Source organism: Lepidothrix coronata, unplaced genomic scaffold (genome assembly GCF_001604755.1).
Source record: "Lepidothrix coronata isolate B3197 unplaced genomic scaffold, Lepidothrix_coronata-1.0 Scaffold188, whole genome shotgun sequence".
Lineage (NCBI taxonomy): Eukaryota > Metazoa > Chordata > Aves > Passeriformes > Pipridae > Lepidothrix > Lepidothrix coronata.
Genome location: NW_016690368.1, coordinates 1,870,049 through 1,885,870, shown reverse-complemented (window position 1 = coordinate 1,885,870; position 15,822 = coordinate 1,870,049). Strand labels below are relative to the sequence as shown.

Sequence of the window (15,822 nt, the reverse complement as noted above, 5' to 3'; positions counted from 1 at the left end):
GCCGCGCCCCCCCCGCCGCGCCCAGCTTACCCCGCGGACGATCTCCGTCGGATCTGCCGCCGTGGGTCGCTTCCGGGGGGGGGAAGGCGGCGGCGCAGCCCCGACAGCATCTCCAGGGCACGGCGGGACCGAGCGGGCCGGGGGTGGGAGCGAGAGCGGAGGGGAGCGGCGGGGGGAGCGGGGGCGGGAGCGGAGCGGAACAGGGCGGACGGGCGGCGCGCCGCGCGCGCCCCTGGGGCCCTCTCGGCACCCGCCGCGCACCGCGGCGGCGAGAGGGGGCTGCCCGCGCCGGTGCCTGCCGCCGCCCACGAACCTGCCGCTCGCGCCCGGCGCCGCCGAGCGCCCCGCCCCGTGCCCACTGCGGGAAGCGGCGCGGCGAGACGGCGCTGCGGGCGCGGTGCTGGGGTCCGGGTCGCGGCGCAGGTCAGGCACTAGGGTAGACGCCTCTCTGGGGCAGGGGGGCCTCTCGCCGCCTTCTTTAGTGTGGCCTCGGCTAAGTTCCCGTCCCGGCGGCGCCATCTTGAGTGTGGCCTCGGGGCGGACTTCTGGGCCGGGGCCACCGTCTTTAGTGTGGTCTCGGCTAAGTTTCGGTCCTGGCGGCGCCATCTTTACTGTGGGCTTGGCGGACTTTCGGACACGAAGTAAAAGACACTTTAATTAGAAGTACACTGAGCAACAGCCAGGTCATTCACACAGGTTCGCTGTCCAGTCATACAAAAAGCACTCACCGAGGCCTCAGTTAGGATGGCTCCTGACGCTGACCAGGTGAATACCTCCATTTGCCCCGGGGTGTCAAGAATAACATCCCTGGTAAGAAGTCACCCATTACTGAAGGGAAAAAATACAGGTCAGGCAAGCTTATCCATCAGTAATTAAACATGCCCTTCACAGTGCAGTTGCACCTGTCCTTGGAACTCCACTATGGCCCTGGCACTTCATCTTTGCACTGACAAAGAAAACTGCACTGTTGAAAGAGTGCTGAGATAAAGGATACATTAAGTGGACAAGAGGGACGTGCAAATAAAAGAAATAAAGAGTATTTGTAAAACTTTCCGTATGCAAAATAACTTTTCCTGTGGAGGGTGATTTCCATTTTTTTTTAATTGACAGCCTGAACGAAGATAAATCTTTCACCAGAAATCATTTGAAAATGCTGTTTTTACAAGCAATAATGGGGCACTAATCAAACCATCAGTCTTCTGCAAACTGCCGAGCCTCTCCTCAGAGTCGAGGGTGCCAAGCTTTGGGGCCAGGCCTGCTGCGGAGCACAGCCACTGGTGGCCCTGGGGCTGCTCAGCATGGCAGGACTGACACTCTGCTCCTGATGATTTCAGCATCCCCAGACTAGGGAAAAACCAGTCATCACCTTGTCAACTAGACCAGAGCACTGAGTGCCACGTCCAGTCATTCTTGAACACCTCCAGGGATGGCGACTCCACCCCTGCCCAGGCAGCCCCTTCCAATGCCTCATCACCCTTTCTACGAAGAAATTATTCCTGATGTACAGTCTGAACATGCTCTGGTGCAGCTTAAGGCTATGACTTCTCCTATTGCTTGTTACCTGGGAGAAGAGGCTGATCCCCACCTGGCAACAACCTCCTTTCAGATAGAAAACCCACAGATTATTTGCAACTATGTTCTAGAATACTTGTTAGGAACAAGTCACTCAAACACTTCACTGAGTGTGATACTTTCATACCCCTGGCCTGCCGAGTTGTCACAGCAGGAAAAGTTGTCCATGACAGAAAAGTATATGCTTTTGAGAAATCACAGATATAGACTCAGCAGTCATGGTTTGTGTTTTTACGACAGGGAGCACTGAGCTCCAAAAAGCTGCAAATTCCTGAGCCCTGCCCAAAAATCACCAGGTGACATAAGGGGTCACAATTCCATTGTCTTGTCTGTTTTCCACAATCCGGCACTTCAGTGACTCCAGAGTCAAACAAATCAGGATCAATCCCAGGTCACATGGATTGGGACAAACCAGCTGCTCTGCTGGAAGGGGTAATTCCAGACGGTCATCTCCCATTATTGGGAATTCAGGGCTGCAAAGAGCCCAGCAGTGATCCTGGATTTAATTTACAGATTAACCCCACCCAACACTCACTGCCAAGTGGTGCTGGAGCACCTCTCCAGGGAAAGATGCCCAGTGCCGAGGGGCTTTAGTGGGGTCCCCGCCCAGTTTCCCAGGATGGATGGGAAGCTACCACGGACAGGCTGGATCTCAGGAGAACTCCATTTGAGTATTCCTGAAAGCTTTTAAAACAGGGGCTTGTTCCCAAGTCTAAGGCAGCTGAAATCCTGTGGCTCGCCAGCCTTCCTAATAAAGTGCTGCAGAAGTCAGCTGGGTGTGTCAATCTTCCGGCCCCTATTGCATCATCGCTCCGCGTCGAAGAGTAGGCGGGAGTCATGGTGCAGCTCGGTGAGTCCCGAGCCCGTGACCGGCCCCTGCGCGGCCCGTGACCGGCCCCTGCGCGGCCCGTGACCGGCCCCTGCGCGGCCCGTGACCGGCCCCTGCGCGGCCCGTGACCACCTCACTTTCTTCACAGGGAGCCGCCTCCTGAAAGGCTACCGCGGCGGGCACGTCGTGATCCGTTTCGCCCTCGGAGGCTGCGCCAACCGGCCTTTTTTCCGCATCGTGGCAGCGCACAGCAAGCGCGCCCGCGACGGGAAGTACCTGGAGCAGCTCGGCTGCCTCGACCCACTGCCCAACGTCCACGGCGAGAGGGTGGCGGGGCTCAACCTGGAGCGGCTGCGCTACTGGCTGGGCTGCGGCGCGCAGCTTTCCCGGCCCGCCGAGAAGCTCCTGGGTAGGTCTGGGGCGGGCGCCTGGCAGCGGAGGAAGGGGGGGGGGGCCCGGTGCGGCCCCGTCTCACCGCCTCTTATTGGCAGGTCTGGCGGGGTTCCTGCCGCTCCATCCCATGACAGTGACCGGCGCCGAGAGGCTGCGCCAGAGACGACAGCGACCACAGCAGGTGGGCACTGCCCCTGTGGACGGGCCCTGAGAGACGCCCCGGCCGAGAGGCCCGGCCTGGCCTGAGGAAGCATCCTGCCCTGTCAGTGCATCTGACCACATTAAAGTGTCATTTGCCCACTCTACAGTGTGCATCTGCTGCTTTCTCCAGACTCCGCTCTGAATCAAAGTTTATTGTTGCCAGATTTGGTGCACAGAGATAAAAGGGGTTTCACTACTCTAATACACACAGAGAACCATTCAGCTTTTTCTAAAGGCATGCCATTTGCTCTAGCATCTCTCATTCTCCAGCAATAGCATGGCTACTGCCAGTTTCCATTTGCCTGCTCCACTTGTCAGGTGTTTTGACTCCTGGCTCTGATTTACTGTAACAGGACAATCCAGTGGTTCAGGAGAGGCCTGGCACAGATAAATGCAAATGGAAGTGCAGCTGTATTTCTGTTTAATTTCTCCAGAGAGGTTCTGGACCTGTTTACAAGCAAAAGGGAAAGATTTCAGTCTCATTTAAAGAGATGGGGCGTGCCTGAAGTTGAGCTATGAGTCTTGCTCTTTCATCACATTTGACCCTCTTCCAAGACGCAAAACCCCTGCCAAAGTCTCTCTCCTACCTTAGATGCACCTTTTGCTTCTTTAGGGTTTCTTTTAGCACAACTCTTAGGTGATTCTACAAATGTCAGGCAAAGATAAGTTTCCAGTATTGCATTTCAATAAGCTTGTAGTGTAACCAGCCCAACAGAGGATGAATAAACAAAACGCTAAGAAAGGGGCTGGCTTGCTTTTAACAAAATCACAATACTGAGAGAAGGTGGTTTTATTTTTGCTCATGGATTAGATGATTAAAAACCTATTCTTGGAAGTGACGGAAGCTATGAAAAAGTGGTATTGCTTTTCTGATACCTTCCTCTTCTATATATTTGGTATGTTCAGCATCACATTTTTTATAAAATGGTGACTGCACTCTGGTACAGGGTTTCTAGAAAGTTCCTCTCTAGATTTCCTTTCTTTGCTGCAAAGGTAAAGGTTTGCATCTGCAGTGTTTTTACTATTGTAATCTAAAGGTACCACACAGCTTTTCCTTTCTGGAGCTTTCTGCTTTGAACACAAAGTATATCTGTAATGTTTCTCTTCAGATAGTTTCGTGTTGGCCTGGCTTTTTTCCCTATTAAAAATAATTTTGTTATTAAATAAAGCATCTCACTGCATACACAAGGCAGTAGAACAGTTGTTTTCATGTCCTTTCAAATACCACAGTGCGATGGGGCTGCTCTCTAATGCAGTAGGGTGAGTGACTATTGGCATCAGACACTAATGTTGCACAACACAGTAATAACAGTAAATGAAGGAAGTTCTAAAAGGAGAGTCTGGCAGTGCTGAGGTCATGTTTTCCACAGTGACTCCTTTCAGCTTTTCTCTTGCCTTAAGTGCCCTGCTAAGGCATCTGCTGCACTGAGAAACAACATGCAGCTGATCAGGGGGACATAAAGAAAACGGTGTGTTTCTTCTCACCTAACTTGCCCTTCACTGTCTATGCAAGTAGTGGGTCTGTTTCTTATGGACCAAATTCATAACTTTTTCAGGATTCATGAACTTTTACCTGTAGGTCAGAAGAATAGTTTGTGCAACAAAGCACAGCCTCTGGGCCACTGTAAGCCCAGCCTGCCGTGGAAGCGGTGGATTTTTCTGCACAAATGCACAGTACTATGCACCAGTACAGGAGAGCTCAAGCTTAAAAAAAATGGTACACTGGGCTTATAAAGCATAATTCTCAGCTGCTGTGATGCTGTCAGCAGAGGAAGGCTGAGAACAAATTACAGTGAACAGTTCTAGTACTGTACAAATGGTGAGAGGTGTAGTGCTGGAAAAAAGGCTGTGTCTGAGGCGTTCTGGAGTTTGCTAGAGAAAACCAGTAACAGGTAGCTATAAGCACTGAATGCCATTTACACTTTGGACTAAGCCTACCTTTCAGAAAATTATCTGGTACTTTTCTTTGGAGCCATGATGAGCCCGTTGCTTAAAGGGGCCATACATAATAATGTAGCACATAGGGATCGAGGTTCAAGACTAGATCTGTGCTGTAGACACTTCACTAAATACAGCAAGAGTCAGGGCAAAAGGAGAAAATATTTTCCTTTCTTGGTAGGAAGAAGCATTAAACTTATTCAGCTGTATTTTCACTTTCCCCTCTTCCCCAAAGAGTTCTGTGGACAAAAAAAAATCTGCAGTAAATAAAAAATAACTGAAAGGAGTGGGTATAAAGCAGAATCAGAACAGAGTATCATCAAGCAAAACATAGCAAAAGCTAGGCTTAAAGAGAGCTATAGCTGAAGCTTGAAAAGCTTGAATCTCTAGCATAGTAATTGTTCATAGCATTTGACAGCAATACTGTTAAATTCATTGCATAAGTAGCTCATAAGCTTGGTTTGTACAGTACCTGCACAACTCAAAAAAATCTTCCTTTCTGCTCTGATGCTGTGCTTTCCTCTGTTGACTGTTCCATTGGCTATTGCAACAAGATTTGTTATCCTTTGTTAGAGAAACCTATGCCCGGATCCTAGAAAAAGCAAAATCAAACAAACGAACAAGTTTCCATACAGCTTTTATATGTGGCTAATAATGCATCATGCCCATTGCAGATTGCTCCTCAGTCTGCTGACTGCTACTCAGTGCATATTTTGCTTTTGAATTCATCTAATCAAAGTTACTCATTGCTTGTTTTCTTCCTGCTCCCTGGACTACTACCGTGCTCCACACATGACACAGCAGTCTGCCCTTTGTTTACTGTTAACACTATTTGGGTATTGGACTATGCTGTTGCCTTTTAGATCTAAAGTAAAACTCCCAGCTCCCACTGTGGGTTGGGGGCATTAGGCAGTAAGCTCCAATCACCAAAAATTCCCATTATTCCATGCATTTATCATTTCTGCATGGGATATAGGAGAGAGCATGTTGGCAAGGTTTTTAACATAAAGAACTCCTTGAACAGCATAGAACACCATCTTCCCAGAACCTTCAAGTCTGTTAGGAGACAGCATGGACTGCAATATCAAGAAAAACAAAGATTCTACTAAAGGACCTCTAGCCTGTCCCAGCGCTGCTGCCCTACAGCTTTTGCTGTTGTCTTGGGTGTTGCAGCCTGAAATTTGCCAACCTAAATGTAGGCACCTTCCCCTCCACTGACCCTGCTACAGAAGCAGCAGCCTGGGACAAAGGAACAGCCAATGGAAAGTTGCTGCAGCCATTTCTCTAGTGAACATCAACAAAAACCTTCCCTGCAGGAAAGCTAAGCTAAATGAATCATTATGTCTTAACAACCACAGGTACGAAAAATGTCTATTTAGATAAATTAAGCAGATGCTGGAGATCTCCCTTGGCATTTTGGTCCCAGTACTCATAGAATTCTCAATATGTTTATTGGACTTAATGCAATCCATTGGGTGTTATTATGGTAATGGCATCTAAAAGTTTCTCCTCTCCCCTAAGACTGTCTCAGTCTGAGAGAGGGAAAACAAATATTAAGAAAGCTACCTTTTACACAAATTCTTTTTTTAATAAAATAAAGCGTATGTCCTATAGAGTACAAGATGACTAACTACTCATTTGTAGAAAATAAATTGACTAGAAAACTCTCTTGAATAGTTCACAATATAGCTTTTCTTTATATATACAGTCATACAATTTTATTCTATTTGATTCTTGAAAAGACTCATTTTTTTCCATTCAAAGACACAGCAGAAGTTCTGAAATTATTAGGTTGTCTTTTTTGAGAGACACAGCAGAAGTCGAGTGAACTGCAGACATATGCTGAAATGCTTACAGCTAGCTTCATTACAAACATGAGACAACTGATAAGGTGTTTTCTCCGTCAAGTCTCACCATTTTCCCTCCTTCTGTACATCTGTTATAAATACCTTACGAGCATCCACAAATAATTGCCATCAATCAGCCTTTAATGATATGGACTTATTCAAAATTAACCTTTAGGTATCACTGAAAAACAGCACAGCATAAAATCATTTTCCTGCCTAAACTCATGCATCTTTTTTCTAATCAGCAATTTGCAGATTTAGACAGAATATGAAGCATTTGGATTCCAAAAGGTAGACATCACGTTGTAGCTTGCAGTTCAACAGGGATCATATACAGTAATTTCTGTAAAATACAAAATGTATGACGAAGAGAATAAGCAAGTAATACCTTTTTAAAGTTATTTCTATGGATTTGGTGCAACTCTGCATGATAGTGAGAGGCCCTGTTTTTTTTCCAGACACCACTAGTATTGCTCAAAGCCCCACATTAACACACAGTGATGTTGACTTAAAAGTATTATGTACGTAACACTACATCAATACATATGCAAAATAAAGTCCATATCCCATAAAATAGAAAATGTAATATATATTTTATCGGGTAATGCATATAGGCATAGCAATAGTTTTATAACTATATAAACGTAGCTCATAATATTTATAGATGGTAATGGAGACATACATTATCATCAGATACACTGATTTCATCAATTGTATGAACCTTTTGAAGATTTTCAGTTGCAACAAAATGATCTGCAACTCCAGCTACCTAGAAAAGGAAGTGCTCACAATTCATTTAGTGCAATAATGCTGGCTACAAAACTTAAGAGGAGAAAACATTTTAAGACCTGATACCACATTAGCTAGTGAGACCAAACAAAGAAATAAAATAATTTTTGAGTTTAAAAGTTTGAGAAGATAAGGAAGAGAAATTAAGGTTACAAGGCAGACCAACAAGAAAGAAAAATTCTCCAAAGTCAAGTCTTTAGATTGTCAAAATCAGAAGTACCAACAACTTCTCATGCTATTTTGTTCCAGCTTTGTCCTGAACGTTTTTGGAGACAGCTGCCCCATAATCAAGGAAATGACACATCACAGATATTCCTGCAGATATGACACTATATAAGCCCAAACAAAGAAATGAAAGATGAATATACTCATCAATCTGATAGTCCTTTATCTCTGAGTGCTTGACTTTGTAATCTCAGTAGTATTCCTCCATTTAAGTCAACACTGAGTAATATGAGACTTGCTTCTAAAATAAATTTTTAAAAAAGTAATACTCAGGAACAGATGATAAAAATGAGGGGTTCTTACAAGTTGTATATTATGCTTTCAGCATGGGAGTATAGTAAGCCACAACAGCTAAAGATTACACTAATTATTTCATCTTGGCATCGTAGATCAAGCATCAGAATAAACTTAGGCGTACAATTAAGTACAACTCATTTAAAAAGAGTGACCCTCCCGTGATAACCCTTATTCAAGACCTAAAGACCAAGTAAGCAGAAATAACCTCTACAGGGATGCCATGCACGTATAAACACCAAAGTGTCCCTCAGCCTTGGTAAACATTGGCTGCCTACCCAAATATGGAAGCAGACTGATAGGGATTTTAGAAATAGTTTTAACTTTATTTATGACTTAACTCCTGGCCTTAACTAGAACTTGTACAAGTTCTCGCACATTTACCACCTTCTAAAATCAGAATAATTAAAAAATCTTGCAGATAATGAAACACAAAGCCCTTTTTTTACTGGTTTTACTGAGATATGGAAGATGCAGTTCTTGCTGACAAGCACTTATTCACTGGTCCCCATGCAGATTTTAAAATGTCACAAGGTAAAACTGTATAAACAACAATGATGTGATGAAGGCTTTCATACAAATTATTTTTCTTAAATTCTCAACTTAACTCTGAGAGTAAGCTTCTACCCAAGAGAGGCTGATGAAAAAAGACCCTTCTCCCCAAAGCTGGATTATGGACAACTGTCCATCCTCCTGCTAAGTCATCACAAACCCCTGCAGTCTTAATTAAAAGTCTAATGTGGAAGGAAATCTGCACATATTGGCAAACATTACCAAGGACCACAGCCAGGACCTAACGAGCAGGGTTTGGGAGCCAGGCCACACCACTTTCAGCCCACAGTGGTTTCTCGTAGCACTTGGTGGGAGCTCTGTACAAGTAGAATTCCAACCATGGCACTTCATAGAGTACTTACACCACCTAAGCAGGACTAGTTGCTCTCAGCCTTTCCAAAGTCTTAGAAAGCACCCTCCAGAGCCCAACCTACCACAGGCAGAGGCTGTAGGTTGGACCCGCAGCTCCCAAAAGCCTCACAGGAATCACCACTGCCCTTGGAGATGGAGGATCGGGCTTTGCCTGGCCATGAGATGGCACCTTCTGCCCCCCAGACTGGCAGATCGCTGTTCCCACAGTGGCAGTACTCGCAGCGGCGTGTGCAGCCCAGCCCAGCAGCTCCCTGCCACTCAAGAGACCGAGGCTGCCCTGCCCAGGTACCAGACTTCTGGGCCTCCTGCCTCATGCTGGACAAAACCACTGGTTCCCCTGGGAATGACAGCACCACGAGGCAGCTGGAGGGAATGGCCCCACCACTTCCTGCTGCTGCTGTGGCCCAGGGGCACAGACAGGCCTTTGCCACCTCAGGGGAAGGACCAGCAGTGCAGGCGCTGCTGACTCACCCCTCACCTTCCCACAGGCAGGGGAAAGCTCAGCAAAGCCAGTGCAGACCTTTCTCGTCATTTGCCATGCCCACTGCTGCCATCCCAGAGGTGCACAAGCCTGTTGTGCCACAATAGGAGGGCTGAGGGTGATGCAATGAGGCAGCAGAGGCTGTGGCAGCTTCTCCCATTTATTCATTCTGTGCATGGGGCAAGAGCAGACGCTGCTCCTCGGCAGGCGGAAGCTCCTCGGTGGGCAGCAGCTCGTAGGTGACACAGAGGGAGGAGAAGAGACAGCCCAGGAAGGACACCAGGCTGGCGAAGTACATGGCACTGCTGGCACTGCCCACAGCCGCTGTCAGTGGCCCCATGGCCAGAGCCACCAGGATCTGTGCCAGGAAGTACTGGCAGCTCAGCAAGGAGATGTCAACGCCCATCCCGCGCCGCATGCCCTCTGCCTTCGAGCCTATAAACTGCGGGGGACACAGCCACAGTGTAAGGGGGTGTCACAGGAGTTCCTCTCCCCACCCCCCCGCCCCAGGGCTCACCTCACGGCTCTGGTAGTAGTCACAGAGCAGGGAGTAGGGCAACGTGCAGAGCGTGGCGAACAGAATGCCGTAGGTAGCGCACAGTGACAGCACCACATAGACGTTTCTGGAGAGGGTGGCCAGGCCCGTGCCCAGCCCAAAGGCCAAATATGCCACAAAGTACAGCGTCCGTGTGCTGAACCGCTCCTCCAGCTTCTCCAGCACGGCTGCAAGAAAACGGAATGGCATTCTGGTTGAACTGCATCCCTCCCCAATACCAGCCAGTCAGTGGACCTGAGGCCCCGTAGTCCAGCAGTTAGGCAGCCACATCTCAGTGGCAACTATTAGGCCTCTGAGTAATCGGTAGCTTGCATGTGAGCACCAAGGGCCCCTTCCAAATCCTGTTGCCCCGATGCAGCCTCGCATGCCTCTCCATGGAGGGCATGGCAGAGCTGAAGCCTAGCAGTGCCCATGTCCCAGAGGGGTATGTGGGAATTGGTGGAGGTGGGGAGGCAGATGTATGGCATACATGACAAAGTGCTGTGGTGCTGCATGACACCTGAACACTCTGCTGCGGAAACACAGGCATTGAGTGCTGCTGCACCAGAACTGTGCCTATGGCGGCTGCATGTATTTCTGGATTCAATGTACATTGAAAATGCCACTTGTGAAAGGAACTACATACTAAGAAAGATGTGTTTTTATTGGATTGCTGACCTCATCTGTTGTCAGCGCAGGCCAAGCTAACGAACATCATATAGTTATGTTAGCTATAACATAATACAATTACCATGAAAAAGAACACTCCGCTTCAGGACTTGTGCTGGTAGACTATGTGCAACATAAACACTGAGCTACTTGTTGCAGAAACACCACTTTTAAGGAAAGTGTGTATCTTTTCTCACAGCAGCAGTTAAGATGGCTATACCAAGTACCTGAATAGAAAGCAGCACTGAATGCATAGATGCACATTCCCCAGCAGCCCATGGTGACCCCAGCGTTGTACTTCTGATACTCATCTGAGTTGTGAGGTGCTTTTGGATTCCCTTGAAACACTACTTCTCCCATGAAGTCAGTATAGAAGAGTAACATCCCTTCAAACGAAAGCCATCCTGAAAGAAGTGAGAAGTAACCCATCAGGATTTCAGAGTATCTCTTTCCCTTTGTAAGCTTGTATGGATGTTATCAGCTATATTACAAAACACACCCAGAACACAGGTTGTGTAATGTGAGTAATACACAACAGCCACATTTATCTGAGACCACTGTTCCCCGTGCATTATGCTGCAATGTTTGTTAAAGACATTCAGGATTTTAAAGACCAAGATTTACCATTTGAATTCCAAAGTGGAATGCTAGAGGCTGAATAAAGGCCACAACATACTGGTTTAGCAAGACAGAAAAATAGATGATGACAGTCTGAGCTGCCTTCAGGACAGGACACAACTTCAGCTGACAGGACACAACGCTCCGTTTAACAGAGTGATTTATCCCATAGTAATTTCAGGTTGCTGTTATTCTCCCACATAGAACTGGAAGGAGGGCCTCATGTCATGGTCGCAGCCTCCAGAGTGCCTCTGATACAGTCAAAAACTCTACTTACAAATTGGCATCGAGGCCATTAATGCAGACAATCTCTTAATTCCTTTCATAGCCAATGAGTATTAACTACCTGGCACCTTCTGTCCAATTTTGTATACATTGGATTGATTGCAAGCCCTTCCTAATCATCAGTCACACACTGGTTAAGAGTAAAGGTAACATTACTGGTTATAGGCACTTCTGTGCTATGTGCTGTGTTTCACATCTCCTCGTGGCCTGTTCTGGGACCCCAAAACACATGCTGTCAAAGGGAGGAAAGCAAACACTAGTCTCAGGTGTAAGCAGGGAAATGCAACTAATCTTGGCTTTCTGTTTGATGTAAACATTCTACTTAACAGAGGCACTGATTTAGGCCATTGTTATTCCCTTTCTAGGAACAAGGCTTTACTGTTTTGTTGGGGTGTTTTGGTATTTTTTTTTTCCTTTCTCCTTTCTCACTGTTCTAAGAAACTAAGTATCAGAAGATACCTTATTGGTAACTGTATATAGAACAAATCAAATCCTCCCATGGAGGAGCCATGGGAGGCAACAGGTAAAATATTGAAAAAGATTCACCCGAGGTAGTGCAGAGCTACTTCCCTGTGAAGTAGAAGACGGCACTTTCTGAATACCTAAGAAGTGGTTGATGCAGAGGTTACGAAGAGCCCTGGGCATCTGGCAGATGGTCGAACAAAGCAGTTTCACAGAGAGTGGTTGCTCAGAGGTCTCGTCTGATTCATTCAGTTCGCTCTCATACTTAACACCATTCAGCAAGATATTAGCAACCTGCACCATAAGAACTCCCAGGTCAACAAGCACAGCAAGAAAAACCTTTAAGCAAATGTATGCAGTATTGCACGTCTATCTGATCATCTGAAAGATAAACTCTGCTGCTGGAGTATGTTGACTCAGAGATTAAGAGTATTAGGCTAAACCGTAAATTCAGCCTTGGAACAAGTGTTCAATGGCAGTACTACCCTGCAGCTTTCAGTATACTCGAAACAGTACCCTTCACTTCACTAGGATACTTGGCGACCACAACCAGATTCTAGTATAAGGAATGGATAAATTCTACTGCATTTTATAGGAGTTCTACCCACATTCAGGTGAATTTGCATCCTGAAGTTATAGAGACACCGAGGAAGAAGAAGCTGGTTTTAATTGAAACACATTCTCATTGCTTGCTAACCTTGATGCTCAACCTCTACGTGCACAGTAAGTAAAATCCTGGCCCTAAAAAAGTCTGATCTCACAAATCGGGTCAAAGTACAGCAACAGCAACAACAAACAAAACAAACAAGAAAACAGCACCCCCCCAAAAAAACCTCCAACCAAATCCCAGAACCAAACCAAAAAGTAACAGAGGACAGTTTACCTCATCCCAGATCATAAAAAAAGATACGCCATACAAAGGTCTCAGATATTCCAAGTTATCACCAACAGGGGAAGGAGAGGTCAGAGTCTTATCCCTCAGTAAGGGAAACCTCATCTCCCTGATGGAACCAGATGTAATGACTGCCATAAGGAGAAGCTCATGGGAGAGTCCTATCCCTGGCCCTATCTTGCAGGTCTTTCTGTGGAAAGGGAAGGTATAGGCTCAATAAAAATGTGTCCTTTTCTGCTCTCATGTGGTAGCTCCCTTGGTGGTAAAGCAGGGATCAGAAACCCCAACCTAACTCTCACACATGACCCGATAAGAGTGGGACATTCCCATTTCTGCCATCTTAACAAAGGCAGCTGACAGACTGCCAGTCATAATTCACATTCTACCCACTATTTTACTGATAGAGTCATAGCAGGTGTGCTGTTTCCATAATGACTTATATGAGCAAGCTGTTACGAGCAGTCTTTAATGAATAATTTGTGAACCACATGTTTAAAATTATATGAAGAGATTAATTATGCTCATGTTTACATGGTCATATCATCGATTTCCTGCTCTTACCTGTTGGCTGAAGGTTACATTTCTTCTTCTGTTACTCTCTGGGCAGTGTCCTGTTATGGTATCTGGAATGGCCAAGGTCTGAGGTCTTTTCAAGATCCCTGATGACCGTGGCTTTATTGCATCCAGTGAGCCCACTCTTAGTGCGTCACCGTCAGATGTTATGCTGCTCTCCCCTTGCTCCAGAACTCCATTTTCTCCTTGGTAACAGCCATCAGGCACCTGAGGAAAGCTAACACTGACAGGCTGCCTGGCCAAACTAGCTGGAAGTGCTACATAACTATTGTGCCCGTCTGTAAAACAGTCTATAAGCACACTGTCAATATTTGAAGTCCCAAATGATGATGCAAACTCATTAATTCCCGTCAAAGAATTGTCTCTGCTGACAAAACTCCCGTATTTTGGCGTGAGTGGGCTGATGGGGGAAACAGGACTCGTAAAACTTGCATGTAAGTGAGCTGAGTTATGAGAAGCAAAGTTTTCATTTACACCCTCCTCAAAGAAGAAAGGTGGAGAAGGAGGGAGAGGAAGACTTGGACTCTTCATCACCTTTTTCTTCCTGCTAAAGGACCTTAAGGGTCTTTCTGGAATGCTAATTAGAGTCAGCACGGTAGCAATAGTCAGTATAACTGAGGTGAAGACATAGATGACGCGAAGTTGCCCTCCTACAGCTTTTCCAAAACTGGTTTTATCCCAGTGTATTCCTCCAACAACATAACCAAAGCCACCTCCAAGACCTGGTGGAAAAACAGAGCCAAGATTATCTTCCCTATGCAATCCCACAAGTCAGTAGCAGCACAGCATCATTTGTCTAATGATTCATGAGCAGAATCCAACGTGTTATTTCTGTTTTACCATTCAACCCCTTTTCTCTTCAAATGTAGTAATAAACACAGTTACCTGTGCCACAAGGACAGTCTGGAGTACCAACACGGTACAAAAAGAGGGAGAAAAGTGCTGTAAAAGCGATGATACAAATAACTAAAAATAATACTTCTTTCTTTGCCAAGAACAAAACACCTTACCTTCAGCTATTTCAGTCCGTAAACAGAAGTGTCCACCAGCCTTATGATAAGGCTCTGCAATCATTCAGCTAAGACTGTTTTCCTGAAAGTGAAAATCCATTTTCCTCACTCAGTTAGAGGAACGCAGATCTAACTGCATCCAAGACAGATCGAATCACTTCAGAAGTGTAGCAAGTTCATTAGTCAGCAATGTGTTGACAGCGTACAAAACTGCCACGGCATCACTACTGATGAACGTGGGAGTTGTGAGAGCACCAGGTACCTCTCTCACTCCATTCGCATGGTGAGAGCCTTACAACACTATCCTTTCTTACTTATGAACACATTCAAGAGTGTGAAATAGTTTCCTAGAACAGGGCAGTACAACAACTGAAGATGACAGCAGTGAGGGATCACAACACCCAGTATACACTTTCTCCTCCAACAGAGCAACTAAGACACATATTCCACACCCGTAGGAAGCTAAACCTCCTCCCTCAAAGGACAATTTTGTTTTCATAGGAGTTATAAATTATGTGAGGGACCTTCAGATGAACAAACCAGTCTTGTTTGACTTGCAGTAGTTACAAAAGCCTTTTGCAGTAAGAAGGTTTTTTTCAAAGTTAATTAGTGCTATTTCCTCCATATTTGGACATTATGCTTATACAGGAACAGTCCAGTGATTTTGACTCTGCTTTCTCACAGCAGAGTTTGCTTACTTAGGGTTAACATCATCCAGGAAGTACCAAGGAAGCATACCTGCTAACAAAGCGTGGATGTTGAGGCCCCTGTCTTGATCCACTGGGCTGCATACATCCATCATGTAGGCATGACTGGGATTGTCTGCTGAATCTGCACTGAAGTCCATGAGGACAACACCACAGACCGTAAGAATGATCCCCCATTTGTGATTATTCTCAGTGTCAGACAAGGCACTCCCTATATCTTTGCCATTCAGCATAAGTGAGAGGCCAAGCAATGCTCCTGGGAATAAAACCAAATCAAAATCAGTCACTGCTTGTATGCAAAAGAAGCCTGCAGAGCTCCAGGCTCCAAAGGCATTATACTACCTGCACAGCTTTGTGGCAAGCACTAATTGCTCTTTTTCAGATCAACACAGCCTGGGGAATGAGCATGGCTTATAGGATACACATAATCTTTTTCCACTATTTGAACTTAACAAATGTCTAGAGTTTGTTTTGGCAAAAAAACCCCACGTTCTTGACCCTCAGAAACACCATCCCTTCGGACTCTGAGAAGCTTTTATGTATGGATCTCCAGCAGCCAAAGCATAACCTTGGTGTCA

At 46.0% G+C, this 15,822-nt stretch overlaps 2 protein-coding genes across 15 annotated transcripts in view; one reads left to right on the top strand and one right to left on the bottom strand.

Annotated features, from left to right (window-relative positions):
• The first annotated feature begins 2,317 nt into the window (after window positions 1–2,317).
• MRPS16 (mitochondrial ribosomal protein S16) lies at window positions 2,318–3,099 on the top strand. The gene is made up of 3 exons (XM_017831277.1): window positions 2,318–2,422; window positions 2,550–2,810; window positions 2,893–3,099. The coding sequence occupies exons 1-3, from the start codon at window positions 2,410–2,412 to the stop codon at window positions 3,003–3,005; spliced, it is 387 nt and encodes a 128-aa protein (XP_017686766.1). The 5' UTR covers window positions 2,318–2,409; the 3' UTR covers window positions 3,006–3,099.
• A 28-nt stretch (window positions 3,100–3,127) lies between these two features.
• Window positions 3,128–15,822, bottom strand: part of SLC45A1 (solute carrier family 45 member 1) — a 31,381-nt gene continuing 18,686 nt past the window's right edge. For 10 of the 14 annotated variants that reach the window (XM_017831265.1, XM_017831266.1, XM_017831264.1 and 7 more), the window contains 6 exons: window positions 15,276–15,500; window positions 13,516–14,249; window positions 12,203–12,356; window positions 10,925–11,101; window positions 10,011–10,216; window positions 6,363–9,935 (listed from right to left, as the gene is read on the bottom strand). In XM_017831265.1, coding sequence (XP_017686754.1) covers window positions 9,654–9,935; window positions 10,011–10,216; window positions 10,925–11,101; window positions 12,203–12,356; window positions 13,516–14,249; window positions 15,276–15,500 — 1,778 coding nt within the window. In that variant the 3' untranslated portion in view covers window positions 6,363–9,653. Of the gene's footprint in view, window positions 3,443–4,933; window positions 5,173–5,405; window positions 5,526–6,362; window positions 9,936–10,010; window positions 10,217–10,924; window positions 11,102–12,202; window positions 12,357–13,515; window positions 14,250–15,275; window positions 15,501–15,822 lie in introns of those variants that run through there. The other 4 variants (XR_001877465.1, XR_001877466.1, XR_001877463.1 and 1 more) reach the window with 4 other exon arrangements.

Excerpts from the sequence above, each read along its gene's own strand:
- MRPS16 (XM_017831277.1), top strand. Across the intron at positions 2,811-2,892 it reads GCCCGCCGAGAAGCTCCTGG|GTCTGGCGGGGTTCCTGCCG; the intron begins GTAGGTCTGGGG and ends TCTTATTGGCAG.